The 19,901-nt window shown below is 36.9% G+C and overlaps 1 protein-coding gene across 3 annotated transcripts in view; it reads right to left on the reverse strand.

Moving 5' to 3' along the window:
* LOC150092619 (epidermal retinol dehydrogenase 2-like) overlaps positions 1 to 18,999 on the reverse strand; it is a 152,492-nt gene extending 133,493 nt beyond the window's left edge. The window contains exon 1 of one of the 3 annotated variants that reach the window (XM_090414575.1): positions 18,246 to 18,998. In XM_090414575.1, the coding sequence (XP_090270701.1) occupies positions 18,246 to 18,701 (456 nt within the window). In that variant the 5' untranslated portion in view covers positions 18,702 to 18,998. Of the gene's footprint in view, positions 1 to 18,245 lie in introns of all 3 variants that reach the window. The other 2 variants (XM_090414576.1, XM_090414574.1) reach the window with 2 other exon arrangements.
* Between the last annotated feature and the right edge of the window lie 902 nt (positions 19,000 to 19,901).

The following is a 19,901-nucleotide window of genomic DNA, read 5'->3' on the forward strand; positions in this document are numbered from 1 at the left end:
CACTAATCAAATTTGGGTATAGAAAAAAATGATGCACTAATCGAAGGTGCATTAATCGAGGGATTGCTGTACTGTATTACATTGATGGTATGGACTGCACGAAAAGGATGAGGCTAGAGATTCAGGGGTGATAGTGGGAAGAGAGTTGAATATTAAAAAATTTGGCAGAATAGCTCAAAGGATTACTTAGAAGTTGAAGAACACATTGACAGTTAGAGACAGAGAGGTTATTATTCCTCTTTATAAGGCCATATATGGCTGCATTTTGTGCACACATTTATTTGTATGGTATCTTGGAGATGGTGGAGAGGATCCAGAGATGTGACCATGATAGGTCTGTGGAATGCTCCACATAAGGATAAATGAAAGGTTTATGTGGGTTGTAAAGTTTAGTAAAGGGATGTTACTAAAGGGATTCTATAAGAATGATACAAAAGAAAATTTTCAATACATGATGAGTAGGAGGAGGACTAGGCACTCACAACTACCTTTGCCAATCCCTTCCAGTCATTTATCACTTGCCAAGCTAAAAATCTAGTCCAATACACTCTTACACAACATCCCTGGAAGTTGTATAAGGGTGTGTGTGTGTGTGGTGTAAGAGTGTATTGGACTAGTGAGTGCCCTGACAGTGAATGCATTTAAAGAGAGGTATGATAGATATTGTGTGAATAATGGTTAGTATGGGTCTCCAGCAATGAGTTTTTTGAACCCCATGGTGAAACCCATAATAATAATAAGCTTTTTATAATATCTCTGAAAAGGTATCAACCCTAAATTTTACAAAAATATGGTACAAACATAAGGAGATCAGTGAAGTTGTACTCATTCACAGTAGCGCACTCAGTATTTAATCTTGGAGGGGGCCGAGCAAGATTTAATCTTCAAGGGGGGGGAGCACTCGTGATTTAATCTTGGGGGGGCGAGTTTAGTAGATGATTTGAAAATGCACACTATATGAGAATGCATATGACCTATGACTGAGCATCTGCAGTGATTGCCAATACATGATACCTGTGATCTCCTCTGGCCCAGCTCGGGCAAACGAAGTAGTGCTCGGTCCGCAAGAGCAGCACTACTTCATTCGCCTTGCTTTCACAGTGGGCCGGGATTCCAGAGAGCTATAGGGTATTCCCACCTTATGTGGCCACTAATTCATAAGTAGTATAGAAATGGAAGACATGACACAACATAAATAAAAAAAATGAATTTTAATTAGGAAAAGATTTTTGGAAATTTTTCTAGCATTTTTTCCTTTTTCTTTTTTTTTTGGGGGGGGGGGGAAGAACCCCTTGCTTGTCCGCCTCCCTGGTTGCGCCACTGCTCATTCATCCCAACCTCAACAAAAATGATGGGGTAAAGACTTTCAGAATATAGACAGCCCACATTCAAGTCTTACAACTTTCAATCAGTCAGCCCAGTATCCAACTTTGATCCATGATTATCAGTAGTTCTATAGTATACTATAATCTCTTTCTAGTATATCTGCAAGAAAGCAAGATGATAATTAACAATTTTTGAACAAAAAATTGGATTCTATCAATGGTTGCATTATTGTAAAAATAGAAGCTCTTGGATTCAACAAATTTTCAACCAAATAATAATTAGGACACTAGACCAACAACTAGTTTGCAACCAATAAGGTTGCAAACTAGTTGGTGTTCATTATTCATATATTCAGAATATATTTCATCCACCGAAGACAATGAGATGGTAGGTAATCAGTCAAATCGCTTAACTAGTCAATGCATTATCATTATATAAGTGTATATGAATTTGTATGTTAACTTGTATATTAATGATACTAAGCAAGGTTTGAATGGTAATTTGAGAACTATGTAGAGTAGATTTTGTGGATTTACCAGAAGACTTGAATAGACTGGTGCATGGGCATTGTTGCAAAGTGTAAGGTTTTAAAATTTGGAAAACAAAGAGTACACAATTGGTGGGAATATTCTGGAGGAAATAAAAGATCTGGGAGTGATCATGTATAACTACCTAAAATTTAGAGGGCACATTGCTAAAACTGTGAGAATAGTACAACAAATTCTGGCAATGATGCAGTTCTTTGATTATGGTTCCATTGTATAAGGACTTGATTATGCTGCATATGGACTACTGTGCACAGATTTTGTCACCTGGTTTCAAAAAGATAAAGAGATACTGGAAGGGATCTAGAAGTGATTGACCGAGAGAGTGGTTGAGTATGAAAAAAGATTGAGAAAATGCAATTTGCAGAGTCAAGTGGATAGGAAATGGGGGGGCGGGTATGGTAGAGACATATAAGTTGGTAAGTAGTTTTTATCAGATTAATATAAAACTAGTTTTTCATAATGATGGGAGATTGGGAAGAGAACAACAGGTCATCCCTGAAAACTGTATAAGAATAATGTAAGTAAGCGAGTAAGAAGCAGGTTTTTTGCATGGAGTGTGGTGAATGGTTGAAACGCATTGCCAGAAAGTGTGGTGACTCCAGAGAATGTGTATATTTAAGGCAGAGTAGTGTGTAGTAGGTGAGGTGTGTAACAGAGGGGACCTCCCACAGTGAGTGACTCCATGGAGGTCTGATGGTAATAATAATAATAACAATTATTATTATTATTATTATTATTATTATTGTATATATTGTTTTTACTAGAGATCATGCAAATGTCAACAGTGTCTTCAGTCTGATGGTATAGTTCCTGTCTGCCAGAGAAGACATTCAAAGCTACTACTAAGCCCACTTATCTGGTTGCTTCAGACTTCAGACAGAGAATCTGGTTGCTTCAGACTGACTAACCTTCAAGGTTGGCATACTCCACATAGTGGTGGTGGCCAGAACATCAGTTCAATCAGCATTTTTAGACGTCTGAAGTTTAGCCGTAGACATATTACACTGATGCAATTTACTGGATTCTGGACTATCACCAGAAGAATATCTTGAGCCATATTTGTAGTTTACATCACTAAGAATAATAGTTTGTAAAGTGGCAGTGTGTCCTTTTCACTTTTTACTCCATAAAAAGACAGACTCCACAGAATGTATACATCAAGAATGATGTATACATTCTTCATCAAGAATGATGATATTCAGTGATCGAATGAGAAGGAGGCGAGCAAAAGAGCTGGTAGTGGTGATAGTAGACATGAACAATCTGGTTGGTAACAAGGAGAATGTAAGGATGAATATCAGACGGTTGCTAAGGAAAGTAAAAGATAACAGTGTGGTAAGAAGTTGGTCAGTATCTCAACTCATTACTATCACTATCACTTTCTCAACTCATCACTATCATATCTGGGCAATACAGTGTATTGCCCAGGTATGATAGTGATGAGTTGAGAAAGTGAGTGGAAATTATGAATGGAATTCTAGAAGAGTTGTGTAAGGAGAAAGGAATTCATTTTGTGAATGTGTGGGATGAATTTGAGGGACAGATGGAGCTGTATTTAAATGGGTTTAGTGTGAGTCAGCTAGAGAAGCTGTTGCTGCAAGAGAGAGTAATGACTGAAGTGAATGGAAGACCCGAGGAAGCAAAGAGGTGGTAGAGGAGACATGGAAAAGCAGGAAAGTAGGGTAGGAGAGCTTGTGAATGAACAGGGGAGTGGTATGAGTGAGTGGTATCATATCTGAGAAGTGGGGTTGGGGACTTGTTATAGAACCAGGAATAAGTTAGTGTGTATGTTTACAAATGCCAGAGGTATTTACTATAAAGGAAATGAAATTGTAGCATTAATAGACTATATTTGTCCAAAAATTGTTGGAATAATCATATCCATCTCTATTCTTTCATTGTCAAAATGTAAAAAAGAATAGGGATGGATGAATATGATATTCTTTGTGAAGACAGAACAGCAGGGGAGGAAGAATGCTGTTGATGGTCACAGAGGACCAGCAGTGGTTTTGAAGCAGTATGGTGTGAGGTGGAGGTGAACAGAACAAATATCTAATTGGAAGGCAATGAGAAGAAAATGTACGTTAATAAGAAGAGATAATCTTTATGGGTGATTTTAATTATGGTAACATATACTGGAATGAAGAGACAGCATCTGGGAACAAAGAGAATGAATTTCTTGAGTTTTTGAGGAATTAACCTTAGGCAATATGTAACAAAGGATACACGGGGCTCAAGGGTCTTGGATTTGATTACCTCATTAGAGAATGTTACAGTAAATGAGGTGTCAAATCTCTCTCCAGTTGGTGAAAGTAACCATGACGTGATTACTTGAGTGGGAGCCAGCCATATAAGTACTTAGTGAGAAAGGATATATTTGGAACTATATGCGTGAAATAGATGAATAAAGAGGTGAAGCACACAGTTTGGAAGAAGAAGTCATTATGGAAGCAGCACAAGATGAGTGGATATAGTCAGTTGCATAAGGAGTACAAAGAGCAAGCAAGCAAGAAAAGTAACTCGCTTGATAAGGGTAGCAAAAGTGCAGTATGAGCAGCAATTAACAAACAAAAAAAACCTAGAAGAAAGAAAGAATGATTATGCAAGGATGATACTAGTTGGAAAAAATAGTAGAATGATAACCACTGAAGAGAATATAGAAGAGATGTTATATGAGCCATTCATAAAGATATTTCATTCTCGTGAAAGTAATATCATGTAGAATATGAGAACAATAGGGAGGAAGGAGGAGCCACTGATGATGAGTGAGCAGAAGGTATATGAGAAATTGACTAAACTTGGCATCATTAAAGCTGTATGACGATGGCATGGGGGCTGAAAGTTCTGATAAATGGTTCTACCTCAATTCCTTCACGGTGATTATCACAACGTTTCAGTAGTATATCACCACATATGCTGAGTGAATGTTCCAGGGAATTAACAACAGCATTGATGTGCCTCTTTAACATAAATCAGATTGGTGTAAGATCCAAGAGAGTGGAAAGAGGACAAAATTGTTTTACTTCATAAAGGGGAGTGATTTAGACTAAGGCTCCAAATTGCAGTCTGGAGTTGTGGTCAATGTGGTAGAAGCTAGTGAGGATTAAGATTCAGAATTAGGTTGGCATTGACAACATCCTCTTTGATGGTCAGCACGGATTTGCTAAAGGAAGATTGTGTTTTAGCAGTTTACTTAATTATTATAACAAGATGACAGATACAATGGACAAGGGGATGCATACACAGCAATATATTTAGATTTTGCTAATGCTTTGATAGATTGCTACATAATAAGTTGTTAATTAAATTGGAAGAGATGAGGTTGGATAGTAAATTAGTGCACTGGATTGGAGATTGGCTGTCTGATAGGTATGAGTGAGTTGTATATGTGTATGGTGGAGTTATATTCCAGAAGAGAAAAGTCACTAATGGTGTTCCCCAAAAGTCTGTTTCGGGGCTGTTGCATTTAATCTGTATGATATTGAGAAGGGCTTAAATGGCAATATACAGTTATTTTCAGTAATGCAATGTTGGGAAAATGGGAAAGAACTATAAGGAGTAGAACTGATGTTGTAGACTTGCAAGCGGATTCAAACAGACTGGGTGAATGGGAGAATGAATGGGGTTAATCTGGTGATGTTATTATTATTATTATTATTATTATTATTACATGACAACTCCAGGGAGTCCAAAGACTCATCAAGGGAGAGCACCTACTCTACGACTCTCTATCTCCACCAACTACAACAAACCGCAACTACACCAACACCATCACTGCCCACTATCACCACCACCACCAGTATTTTCACAGACAATCATAAACATCCATGCCCACGGCAGGATTCGAACCTGCAGCCTTTTGGCTGGAGAGCGGATACGCTAACCACTTGGCCAACTAGGCTGGCTGGTTGGTGGATAGGAACCTGAAAATTATGCTAAATTGTGAGGACAGCACATTGCATTATGGCAGTGATACAGAGAACACTTATATGTAGGAGTAGGGATGCTATGATTCCTTACTATTACTACTTCTACATATCAGTCCACTAGACTGCAGATTGCATTCCATCAATCTGTCTTTGTACTCAACATTCCAAAGACCAGAAACCACTTTAGTCAATCGCCTCTGAAATTTGCAAACATCTCTTCATTCTTTTTAAACCCAGTGACCAAATCTGTGCACAGTAAGCACAGCGATCAAATGTAATCAAAGCCTTATACATGATTGACTAAGGTGGTTTCTGGTCACTGGAATGTTGAGTATGAAGACAGATAGATGGAATGCAATTTGCAGTCTTGTGGATAGAAAGAAGAGGGGGTGACATGATTAAGACACATAAGTTGGTAAGGGGTTATTACCAGATTAATGTGGATCAGATTTTTTGTAGAATGGGGTGGAGACAGTAGGAGAACAAGAGGCCATCCCTGAAGCTGTATAAGGAGGATGTGAGCAATGGGGTGAGGAGGAGGATTTTTTGTATGGAAAGTGGTAGGTGTTTGGAATGCACTATTGAAAGTGTGGTAAGTGTGGAGACAGTGAATGCATTTAAGTCATGGGATGATGAGCTGTGTGTGTGTGTGTGTATGTCTGGACCTCTCACAATGAGTCATTTGACTCCTTCGACGACTGATAATAAGAATATCTTGTCTAGTTAATTTGCTTGTTAAAATATCCCGTGGAGATCTTTTAACATTTATTTACTATCATATTTTTGGAATATCTCTTATTTCTCCTTTACTAAGATTTGGTTATGTGAGCTGTAATACAAGATAATGGCAAGCTTATATGCAGATGTCGTCTAACATTGTTTATTCTCCAAAGAGAGTTATTGTTTTGGAATTATGGCCAAAGCAACTAAGACTACATCAGTGTATTATGGCTACTAATTTCATATGTCCTTCTGGAATGGTTTGCCTGATTTGTGGGATGAAAACCTGAGTTTCTGGAAGGAAAACCCTGTCACCTCCATATGAAATAACTAAATAACTCGCCTTCAGTTGAGGGGAAAAAAAAAAACTTATGTTTTTCACATCTTAGATGAGACTCAAATCCAAGTCATTGCACCCAAAGGGCATCATTAATATCAAAGAAGCTTTGAGCGCTCTCCGAAGGGAGTAGGAAGAGTACTTTTAACACCAGCTTTTCTTAGTCATCACCAACTGCAGAGCTCCTCTTGGCTATTTGATGATTTTCAAGGCATCGGAGAGGGAGGCAGAGTAATGAAGAGAGAGTACTAAAAACAACTGCTGTCATCTCAAGATTCTAAATCCTAACATTCATATTATTGTCTGAATTAGAGTGGATTGCATGGTCAATTTTTTTGAGATACAGAGAGAAAAACACTACTTGCCTCTTCTAGAGATTGACCAACTCTCAGGAATCGGCTTAAAAAGGCCTAGAAAAAATACCTCTTATAGAATCATTATGGGTTCAATTCTAGTTGCCAACTAGAATTGAACCTATAGCAATCTTCCTTTTAGAAGTCTAACATTATGGCACCTGAAACTCTGCCACAAGGCTACACAGTGAGTACATGGGTATGAATTGCATATCTCTACCAAATATCAACTGTCAATAATGATGATATTATTCCATTAATGCCATATCAGGTGGAGTTATGTCCCATTACTAATGATAGTAAGTAATGTCATTGCCAGGAGGTCAAAAAATACAATTGCCCATGGGGGGGGGTAGATTTTGCCAGCTGTCAATTAGCTACAGACTGGACAATATATATTTTTTATGTAATTAAAAAATAATTTTCTAAACAAAATCTTTTTTAGCTTTAAGAAAACTGAAAGAGTATGCAAAATATAGAATGCAGATGGTATGCAAGAGACTGATGCAGAAGTGACTGTTCAAATTATGAGTAGCCATTTTACTAAAAGCTATATCAATCTGGTATATGCAACAATGAACTGACCGGTACCTTTTTACTGTATAAGGAAACTCTTGTGTATGAGGAGGAAGTACTAGAGCTGTTGCACAAACTAGAAATAAGAATTCTGCAATAAAAACTGATGGAATATTAGCACAGATGCTAAAAGAATGTTCAGCTGAACTGGCTATTCCTTTGACCAGGTTATATAATTTGAATCTCTGTACAGGGAAGATTCCACAGAAGTGGAAAGAATGTATAGTAATCTCATTGCAGAAGTGTGGTGCAAAGACCAATGTATCCAACTATTGACCAATCGATATCTCAGGAGTGGTGGTGAAGATTTTAGAAAAGCTGGTTAGGGCTTGCATTCAGAAATGGGTTGACAGAGAATCTCAACTATGCAACAAACAGCATGGGTTTACTAAGGGAAGATTATGTTTTAGCAACTTGCTCACATTCTATAATAATGTTACCATTGAGTTAGACAAGAGGAATTGATAAATGATGATACTTTTGGAGTTTGCTAAGGTTTTTGACAGAATACAGCATGGATGACTGTTGCATAAATTGAAGAATGTGCGATTGGATTATAAACTATTGGCATAGATAAGAAGATGGCTGACTGACAGATATCAAAAAGTCACATATGGGGGGGGGGTGAATCTGTAAGATTCAAGGTAAAAAGTAGTGTGCCGTAAGGATCATTCCTTGGTCCACTGTTATTCAATCTGTACATTAATGACATTGACATGCGACATACAGTTCTTTCCTGATGATGCAAAGATAGGTAAGTAATCAGGAATAACTTGAATAGGTTGGAATTGTGGGCACGTGAAGGCTATCAGTTCAATGTTAATAAATGTAAGGTCATGCATGTTGATGTGATTAGATATCCAATGTCATATTATATTAGTGGGATTATGCTAAAAGTAACTGATCAGACTAGGGATCTTGAAGTTTTAGTAGACAGGAAGTTGAAGTTCAAGGATCATAAGGAAGTCATTTTGCCTCTTTACAAGGCCTTGATAAGACCTTGCTTGGGCTATTGGATGCAGGTCTGGTCTCCTGGTTTCCATGGTGATTCTGATATAATGGAAAACATGGAAAGGAGAGTGCAAAATGATATCAAGATTGTAGAATACTGATTTGGAAAATAGATTGAGAATTTGTAGGCTGCAGACACTAGCAAAAAGGGGGGTGATATGATTGAAAGTTACAAACTTCTGAAAGAGTTATATGGAATTTCGATAAATGGAATTTTTCATTTTATGGAGGGTGGGGAAAGAACATGATGGCATCCTTATAAGTTGAGAATGGATGCTCTCAAGAAGGAGGTGAGGGCTAAATTTTGTTCTCATAGATTGGTATGTGATTGGAATGGATTGTCGTTGGATGTTGTGTGTGCAAGTAGCATTAATGAATTCAAGGATAGGTATGACAGATGGTGCAAATAGTATGGCCTCCCTCGATGAGTTCCTGACTCCCTGGAAGTCTCTCTTAATAATAATAATAATAATAATAATAATATAAAGAGCCATGCTATTAACAAAAATTAATGTAACAAATTATACTTTCCAAGAAACCAATATTATTTTTTGCTATTTTCCTGTTGTTATTTATTGATTTCTTCTTCTTGGAATGGTTCTCACACAAAGGAAATGTTCTTGAGACAATGATACAGCACCACTAAACACTTTATGGGACTTCTAATAACTTAATGGTCATATCATTTGGGGAGGGGGTCTTGTGCAAGTACATTTTTTTTTATGGAAAGTAGGATTTGGCATAATTTGTTGAGACCTGGTCATTACTAATTATTAAGCCCATCATAACCCACCATGCAACTAAGTCAATGCCCAGGAGTGGCAAGTTTGGAGGGAGGATGAGAAAAGCTAGCAAAATGGTAACTCAACCACAAAAACACCTGTAGTCTTTTTTTTTTTTTTACATATTTTCTTGAATTTATGGGTGACATATACCCTTACTGCTAATAATGTCACTACTAATTATTATTATTTGACACCTCCAGAGAGTCCAAAGACTCATCGAGGGAGAGTGTGCCAACAGCATCGAACGATTGGTTCCCTTCCAACTACTAACTGTGCTCAAACTTACTTAACTGAGCCATTAGTAGCAGAGGCTCTACCAATCGACCAACCTTTGCCAGCTAATGATGTTACTATCATTAGTGGTGTCATTAGCTTTGGCCAAGGTATTCTGCTAAGTAAATTAACAAGAAACACTATATATTTTGAGAGATGTCCACATAGGAAAGGAATGCTATGTTCCATCAATTAATGACAAATAAAATTATCCTACATGTACAAATAAAAAAAAAAAAAGTGCTTCATAATTGCATTATTGTAGAATGACATCATTTGTTATTGAACTTAATAAACACTTTACTTTTCTTTGGCATATGGTGTTAATGTACTGTAGACATATTTTGTATTTTGTTTTAAATACATCTGCTATGAAAATTGCATAGTCATTGTAAGAAAAAGAAATGTATGGGTGTGTTTATGTGTGTGCGTGTCATCTTCTGAAATCGTTCTTCTAATACGGAATAATAACGAAAAAAACTATTTAAACAAGCAATCTTGAACTAAGGAGCCTGTGTAGCTCAGTGGTTGTGGTGTTTACACACCACCGCGCTTGGCCGCACGAAGGAAGACTTGGTTTCGAGTCTAGTCGGTGACTAGAGGAAATTTTTCTAAGCCTTTTTTCGACCGGTTCCCGAGTTAGTCGATCTCTGGCATGGGCAAGCGGGTTTTTCGTCCCGTAAACTCAAGAAAATCTACTGTAGAACCCACATTAAATTTCAGACATTAAAATATATTGTGTTAGGGTTAGGGACCACGAGATGGCGGCACATTCGAGCCGTCGCTCTTCACTGTGTACCACTTAATTAGTGATAGCCTTGGGCCATCTATCTCTGATTGGTACCAGTGGAGATTGAACTGCCCACTCAGTCTCCAAAAAGTTAGATAGGGCTAAATGGCCTCGCCTACTCCCCATATACGGGAATAAAAAGGCATTAGCTGATTTTTTTTTTTTGATCTTGAACTAAGTACGGTAGATCCCTGGTTTAACGAAATAATAGGTTCTTGGAAGTCATTAAATGAACCATCGTAAATCGAATCTTAATTTCACATATGCTCCATGTCATAAATTATGGGTTACAATTTTTGAAATACAGTTTGAACTATATAATATAACATAACATAATATAAATGTTTTATTTATTGTTTATATAGCGATTTTTTTTTCAATGTATACAGTATTTTGTGACATAAAACATAGTTATTTTAGAAAAAAAAATAAAGCCAGGCTGATGCCGATTATTACAAATCAATCATGATACTTAAATATAAAGAGCCAACAGGCTTCATTTTGGCGATATAAACATTAATTAAATCGATCATGATAGTTAAAATGTTTTATTCTTCGTTTTATTTAGTCTGTGCTTTCTACTAGGCGACAACCTGCGCTGAGGTATACTGAGTGCCGCTGTGCGTAAGTAGTTGTGAAAGAAATAATCTTGTTTAATGTTCAAATATTAATTTTCATTTTTATGAATAATAGTATCCTATAAGCGAATAAATATCTAGCAGTTAATGCTTTTGGTATGATACATATGCTGTACCTCACAATATCCTCAGATCTTAACTGGAAATAAGAAAACGAGTATGTCAGTAGGTTGGTCGATTGGTAGAGCCTCTGTTACTATTGGTTCGTAAGAAGTTAAGCAGGTTTGAGCGCGGTTAGAAGGGGTACAATCGTTCGATGGTGTTGGCACATTCTCCCTCGATGTGATTTGGACTCCCTGGAGGTATCACATGATAATATTTAAAGGCAGTCAACTTCTAGTTTCGACTCGAAATACAGTAATTCAGATCCTAACTGGAAACAAATGTGAAGATATTGTGAGGTACAATAAATATACCTTTGATTCTTCCCCAACACAGTGCACTCAAATGCAGAACACAATATTTTTAAACTTAACAATCTATTCAATTACATTCATTTTTTAATCTTAAACAACTTATTACAATACAGTTTTCTATTTCTATAGAACTACGATTGGAATTTGATTAATAGTTTCAATCATGTAAAATTAATTGCGTGTAGAAGCTACTACAGATTTAGTTTTTGAGACATTTAGACCAAGTTTATTTGAGTGGAACCAATTTGTTACTTTTAAAAGATCATCATTTACCATGGTTGCATTTCTTCGGCGGTCTCCGAAGAGAACGGTATCATCCACGAAAGCATTTATAATGCAATGTTTCCTATATTTGACAGTTTTATGGAAGAGAACTATGTCACTTTTAACAGAATAATGCATCATATCATATCGCACATGATGCCACAATTGTGTTTTGAAGAAAGTGATGAGGCAAGTTTAACTGGACTGCACAGAATCCTTGTCTTCGTCTAATACCTTCAGGGCAAACTAAATCGAGTGCGAACCAAACCAGCCAATCCATGTCCAACAACGGACATGGATTGGCGATTATGTTCAAAGAAGAATGGTCCAAAATATGAGTATATTATCACAAACCTGTTGCTAATATGTCTGGAATGGAGACAAATGCGATGAGGCGACTTGCACACTATTTATGGTGTACAGTTGGTTTTTCTAAAACATATTACCGTCCCAATCTCATTTCAGTCTAGCGTATAAGGTGCATGTATACGACACCATATGCCATCTTTTTACACCAACTTCCAGTGTACTATGAAAATGAGTTAACTATAATGAGACTTGCGCATCTATAATACAAGAAGTGGTATGAAAATAATATCTCCTTTTCTTTTCCCAAGTCGCTGCAGAAAGCTTTGCACATCACTGAGTGCACAGTAATAGTAGAAGTCTAGTTCCACCACACTAAGAAGTGCTGCAATCACATGAGTCCATCAACAACAGCCCCACATGAGGCTGTTGTTGATGGACTTATGAAGCAGAGAGCAATGATTGAGTTCTTTACTGCAGAAAATATGTTTGGAGGATGATAACGTCGACGTTACCATTATTAGATACCCAGTCATACATTTTAAGAGTGGTGAAACCGAGGTCGGAGACAACTCTCGAAGAGTAAATAGCCAACGGCGGTACTGACGATGGGCAACAAGAGCTTCATTGATACTCTGTCCGAGCGGTTAGCCTAGTGGCTGTGCGCTTGCAACCATATACCTGGGGAAGGTGTGTCCTAGGTTCGATTCTCGTCGCCGACGTGAGGAGCTTGAGGATCTTCCTCAGTCATAGCCAAGTTAGCCGGTCTTGGACATGGACAGCGGAGTTTTTCCCGTTTATCTGGGGTTTTTCATCCCACAAGCAGGCAAACCAGCCCTTTGAACACACACGGATCTACAGCCATAAATACTTAACTCCCATGGGGGGGCTCAACTCGCCCCAATAGGGACAGGGAGAAAAAGGGAGGAAACTCCATACGAATAAATAAATAAATTGATACTCTGATTAAGGAGGATTGTCGCATCATAACTCGCGAATTGTGCAACGCGGATGGTATCAGTAATGATGACTCTAATTAATGACTTCGGCTACAACAAGGTATGCGCACGGCGAGTCCTGAAATTACTGAGTGACGAACCTACACATTTGTGTATGCATCGCATACACAAATTCTCGCAGCCTGAACTTCTTCAAGCTACGTGAATGAGGAAGGGGCTTCTCTGTCATGCATAGCAGGTAATGAAACATGGATTTCACACATATAGCACTGATACACAGTAGATCTTATAGCCTTTCGTGTGTGGGTTAAAAAGAAGCCATTACGACCCTGAAACGAAGAGACAATCAATGGAATGGCATCATCTCAATTCACCACATAAGAAGAAATTCAAAAAGTCTTCCTTGGGCAAAGTCATTGCAACCTGTTCTGGAACAAAGGTAAGGGGATCTTGTTTTTGTGAGAGGTTTTTTTTTTTTTTTCTTTCTGAGAGGTGTCTTGATCAATCCACAATGGTATGTGGGGACATTGCAGAAATTCAAAATATACACTCATAGAAGTTAGTCCGTCAGAATTATTAATGCGTCCTCCATGACAACGCTTGACCTTACACCAGTATGCTCGCAAGGGATTGTCTCGTTACCATATTTGCTGACTAGTCTGATTTTCTGACTAGTTGCTCAAGTGTTAATTTCTTCTTGCTGAAATTTTTATGAATTTTGAATGAAATTATGTTTAGAACTGCAATTAGAACTGGTTCCCTTCATCAGATTTCCACTGTAGTCTTTATTTTTTATGTGTTTTCGATATTTTATTTCGAATGACTTTTATATGGTACAAAGGAAATGTTAGAATTATAGCTAACAGTCCTTGGACAGTGCTATTATAGGATTTCTATTTTTCTATTTCTATTTCTATTTCTATTTATATTTATATTTATATTCCTATAATAGCACCATGGTGCTATTATATTATTTCTATTTTTAACTTGATAATTGTGTTGGATTACGGAGTGACTAAATATGGAAAACCAGTATTTCTGTCTGTTAATTGTGTGTGTGTTCTGCATGGTTTGTCTTTATTGCGGGATGAAAAACGTGGTTCCGAAGGAAAATCCTATTATTCTGTAAGCAGACAACTCACCCTGAAATGATAACGCGACACGTGTGAATATGTTAATTGGTTAATAATCAATCAATTTTCTAACTGTTGACATTTCCTGTTCTTTGTGACTTAAATTACCGTGGGAGCGTCACTTAAGAGTTGCGTTTTAGATTTACTATATTTAGGAATAGAATATACCAGACGAAGTGAGCAAATAAGATGAGGGTGTACTGAATAAATTACCAAAGATCAACAACTTGCAATGCTTATTCGAAGCAGAATTTTTGGTTTGATATTGATGTCATCTTCCGTGCTAAATTACATAAGGTTAACAGTTTTAAATAAGTTTAACAAAGTGGAATACTGCAATGAATAAACATACGGAATTGTTTATCTGTTTCAGTTTATTCATTATGCCTCCATCTTAAGTGGAGATGAGTGCCCAGTGCTTTTGAACTCTTCTCTTCTAGCCAATACCATATTATTTGTGTTCTCTCTCTCTCTCTCGCTCTTGTTCTAGAAATCTGTTGATCTTTTCCAAGAAGTAATATGCTGACACACCTAGCTTAGGTTTTTCTCCTTAAAAGAACATAGCAATTTAAGTGCTGTTTAAGGTTTTATATTAATATAAATGCCGGCTTGGTTGGCATAGTGGTCAGTGTATCCGCTCTGCAGCCAAAAGGCTGCGGGTTCGAATCCCACCGTGGGATGTTTGTGATTGTCTGTAAAAATATTAGTGGCACTGGTGTGCGGTAGATGGCGTTGGTGTAGTTTCGGTTCATTGTAGTTGGTGGATTGAGTGGTGCCCTCCCTCGATGTCTTTGGGCTCCCAGGAGGTGTCTCGTAATAATAATAATGAAAATATTCATTATTATGCATTTGTATATGTACCTCCATTAGCTGGAAAAGACCTCTGATCGAATCTCGTCGTGACGTAGGAAATCTTTATAAGGGCTTTTCAAGTGAAGGTGAATTGACTAGTCATTGTAGCTTATTATTTTAAACGGATATATTCCTTCATGTTTTTTGTGTGTTAGAAAATTCCAGATTCCCAAAATCTTGAAGTGTAGAGGCAATGTTCATATGCATGCATTTATAAAATACTCATTTAATTTGCCCATAGCTGGCTAGTTCAAAATCATTCCCAATGAGATTATTATGTTCCATTGTTTCTCTTATTTTGAAGTCTATGGCTCCGTGTGCACCTGGTTCCCAAATCCCTGTCACTGGTTACTAATTTATATGTAGAACATTAAAAACTGTTTAGACGTATCAGAAGTAACAAATTGGTGTCCTCGTTGCAACATATGTACCCATTAGCTGGGGGAGGAAAAAAAACCTCGTTTCGAATCTCGTCGTGACTTAGGAAATCTTTATAAGGGCTTTTCAAGTGAAGGTGAATTGGCCAGTCACATACAGAAGCCAACGAGTTTTCTCCCCATAAAATAGGCACATATATGAATAGCAGCATCCACACACACATATCATATGTATTACTGCCTCTGTCAGTCGGCGAGCGAGTGGCTAATTAATATAAGCCATGATCAAAATTTGCTGTTTGCGATTACGGAAGAAGCAACTAAGGCTATTAAGCCAGGGTCTGTTTAGTTGCGTGTATTCTGGCAGCTTTGTTTATTTTGTGACATGTAAAACCCGAATTTGGAAAGAGAGAGAGAGAGAGAGGTTCTCTCTCTCTCTTTTTCACCACCTCCATATTAGACAGGTTAATTCACTTTCAATTGAAAAACCCTTATAAAGGTTCTTCGCGTCCTAGCTGGACGAGATTCGAATCCAGGTCTTTCCAATAGAGCATCAACGATACTGACTTAGATACAAAGGCTGCTTTCAAAGGTAATACGCCACCAGCAATATTCCTGGGGTGGGGGAGGCAAACAAGTAAAAAAGGCAGTAACTTAAAAAATGTTTTTAAAAAAATTGATTTACTTGTTATAAAAAAAGCCACCATTTCTAGTTCGCCCACCATTTCTAGATCCCTTCTTGGCTTGGTACCAAGAATGGTCGATTCATGCTGAAGGGGAGAAAGAAATGAAGGATGTACGAACTGGTCGCCAAACATGCGAAATCATGTGCTTTCTTGTCTGTCGCTGTACTAGTACTAGCTTGATTTTTGTTGTTCTCTTTTTGCATTATTTTTTTATTATTAATTTGTATGGTGGATCCAGTACAGTCAACACGTTCTATTGTTACACGTTTCAGTAGCTCTTCAATATTCTCAAAAGAATATTGAATAATGTGTTGACATTCTGCGAAAAAGAATCGTCAGAAGGCCGTCTTCTTGTTCCCCTTTCTCAAGTCATAAAACGTGCAAGTGCAATTGCGGGTGTATCGGGGTCGACTGTTAAAAGAATTCGTAGGGAATCAAAAGGTGAAGGTAAGCCAAAATTTAAATCTCCTAAAAAAAAGCGCCAGAGAAAGAAAACCATCGAAAGCGTAGCTTTGAATGATTTTGATGTAGACGTTATAAGAGAGCTATTCACGAATTTTACGTGGTCGAGAAAAGAGTGCCAACTATTCCGAAATTGATTCCTGTGCTTAAAGAAAAAATTAATTTCCCTTGGAAAAGAGAAACTTTAAGGAAAATACTTCATGAAAACGGATTTTGTTTTAAAAAGTCCCAGAATAAAAGGAAACTTATCATGGAGCGAAGTGGCATTGTTTTATGTAGAACGTAGTATTTGCACGTATTAACACTCTACGTACATTTTTCCAACTGTTATACAAGCAAAATAGTTACACTTTAAAAACAGCAATGTTCGTAAAAGAAAAGCTAAATTTTCCGACCTGTAATAATAAACAAACACAGTTTGTTTATTATTACATCCCAGAAGACAGACTGATTACTCTATTATCGGAATGGATTCTCCTTTTTCTGACATGCGCAGAAGTATCGAGGGACCTCAAATCGGTGGGCGAACTAACAAAGTTTTTCACTTGTAAACCATTAGCTGGTAATGGTAAACATTTATTTATTAAATTTTCCTTAACAGTTCGTCATGAAATGATAATATAGTATTACTTTTTAAATACCAAATAACTATTTAAATATTTTAAACATAAGTAGAGTGCGACACTATGAGTTTTCATGTAATGAATATATATATATATATAGTTTTATATATATATATATATATATATATATATATATATATATATATATAAAACTATGTATGTTAACCGAGTCAATGATCATTCTGTCGTCATATATATATATATATATATATATATATGTTAAAGATACCAAGCAATTTTAAACCTGGTTTTACTCCATTTCCCAAGTAAGCAAACAGACAAAAAGTCAAGTTTGCACCTGCAATTGATGCAAGTCTAACTGATCCTACAGGTAGTGCAAGACCAGGACAACTCGTGGTAAAGGTGGGGCAAGCTCCGATCACTAATCTTAATATTTACCCTTAATTTACCCTTAATGCCAAAACACATCTCCAAGAAGGGGATGTATGATGTTTTGTATTAAAGGCAAGGAGCCACTACCCAGACCGGTTTCGACCTTTATTGAGGCCTCATCAGTGGGAGCTAGGGCTAGAATACCAAGATTTAGTAATACAGAGCTTGTAAGTATTTTACCAAAACAAGTTACCATAAGGTGTTTTAACCTTATTAAACAAAAATCTCTGGAGGAGATATTACAAATTGCTTGGTATCTTTAACATAATTTTACCCAAGGTAAAAATACTTTCTACATATATATATATATATATATATATATATATATATATATAACCTAATATAACCTAATTTTTTATATAACATTCTCAGTATCAACCATCCTATATATATATATATATATATATATATACTCATGAGAAATTTAATACAACAAAGTATCGGCTAATTATGTATATAATAATAACTTGTTAATCTTAGCTACTTACCCAAAAGTGAGCCATAGTGTTGACTTGCATGGTTTTTATGATCATATTATCTGGGCAATCTAAAAGACGATTACCAGTAATGATACCCGCATTATTGATGAGAACTGTGACGATTCCGACTTCGTCTTTTACTCTAGCTGCAGCGCGATATACTTCATTTCGATCTGAAATATCGCATTCGTATGCATAAACTTCACCGCCTGCATCGCGAACCATTTGTGCTGTTTCCTCGTTACCAGCCTTGTTAATGTCCCACAAAACAAGCCGAGAGCCAAGTTTAGTGAACTGTAATGCCAAAAGACGACCAATTCCACTACCTGCTCCAGTTATGAGAATTGTTTCTTTACTTACATCTTTAAAACGGAGTCGCTTTGGAATAAATGCTAAAATAATACTCTCTAACCAATAATAAATGATAAGAAGAGTTGCAGACGCTACTTTGACTAAGGAATGCATGCTTAATCTTAAAATGTGTTGGCACTCCTAGCTTCACTACACAGAAAATGACAACCTTATAGGCAACTCCTAAACAAACCGAACACTTCTGTAACCACTTTTGCTCTCGCCTTTCTTTCCCTCTTTCTCTCTTTCAATGAGGCCAAAAGCCGATGATCGAGTCCTAGCTACTTTCCTTGTACACAAGCGGACACGACTGATGAACTATCAACACTCTCCCTAACCTAATTTTTTATATAACATTCTCAGTATCAACCATCCTATAAATAAATGCACTAACAAAGCATCGGCACCACCTGTTGCGTCACTTTAAACGTCAGACTGCACGTGATATACTTACACCTATAATATTCAACATCTTTCTGTGCATTGAATTGTATTGTACGCTGATCAGCTGCTAGTTTCCGACTTGTTTTGCTGAATAAAGTGTTTAAACTTTTTTTTGTTGTTTTCTAATCTCTATGAATACATATTTAAAGTAAGGTTTTCTTAATGTATTTCATCACACGATCACCTGGAAATTACAAAATACACACTGTGACATTTCATTGCACAAAATTTCCTTTTGTAAAATTACTATTAATTTTAAAGTTATAAATACGAATACCACAAAAATGTTACATTTTTTGCAGAAAAATGTGTTTTTATTGTAACTTCGAAATAAGCTCGAAAATAATGTAATACATAGAAATAAGATTTTGTCATAGAAATTCTTACACACAAAAAAGCTCTAGATCTCTAAAAACAAGATCTCTGAAACTTGCATAATGTGTGTGTGTGTGTGTGTGTGTGTGTGTGTGTGTGTGTGTGTGTGTGTGTGTGTGTGTGTGTGTGTGTGTGAAAAGGAATGATATATGACAGCTAAGAATATGCAGAAAGAGCGGATTTGATCATTATCCTCCAAGCAAACACGGGCAATGCAAAGGTCGTACTAAACAAAACAGTTTATCGCGAGAAAATCCTGGCGTTATTAGAATCAGATACCTACTCTGAACTAGATCGAGACCCAACAAGAGAGATACATAATCGAACAAACAATCTCCTTAAAACGACAACAGAACTTCCAAAAAACACACGTCTTTCTCTTCGGTCTTTACATCCACTTATTCCAAGATTATACGGCCTTCCAAGGGTGCCTAAAGAAAATTGTCCGCTCAGGCCAATAATTGATAGTATTGATTCACCGACATATAAATTATC

The sequence above is a fragment of the Typopeltis vanoorti genome, chromosome 25 (assembly GCF_054136105.1).
Source record: "Typopeltis vanoorti isolate ZY-2024b chromosome 25, IOZ_Tvanoo_1.0, whole genome shotgun sequence".
Classification (NCBI taxonomy): domain Eukaryota; kingdom Metazoa; phylum Arthropoda; class Arachnida; order Uropygi; family Thelyphonidae; genus Typopeltis; species Typopeltis vanoorti.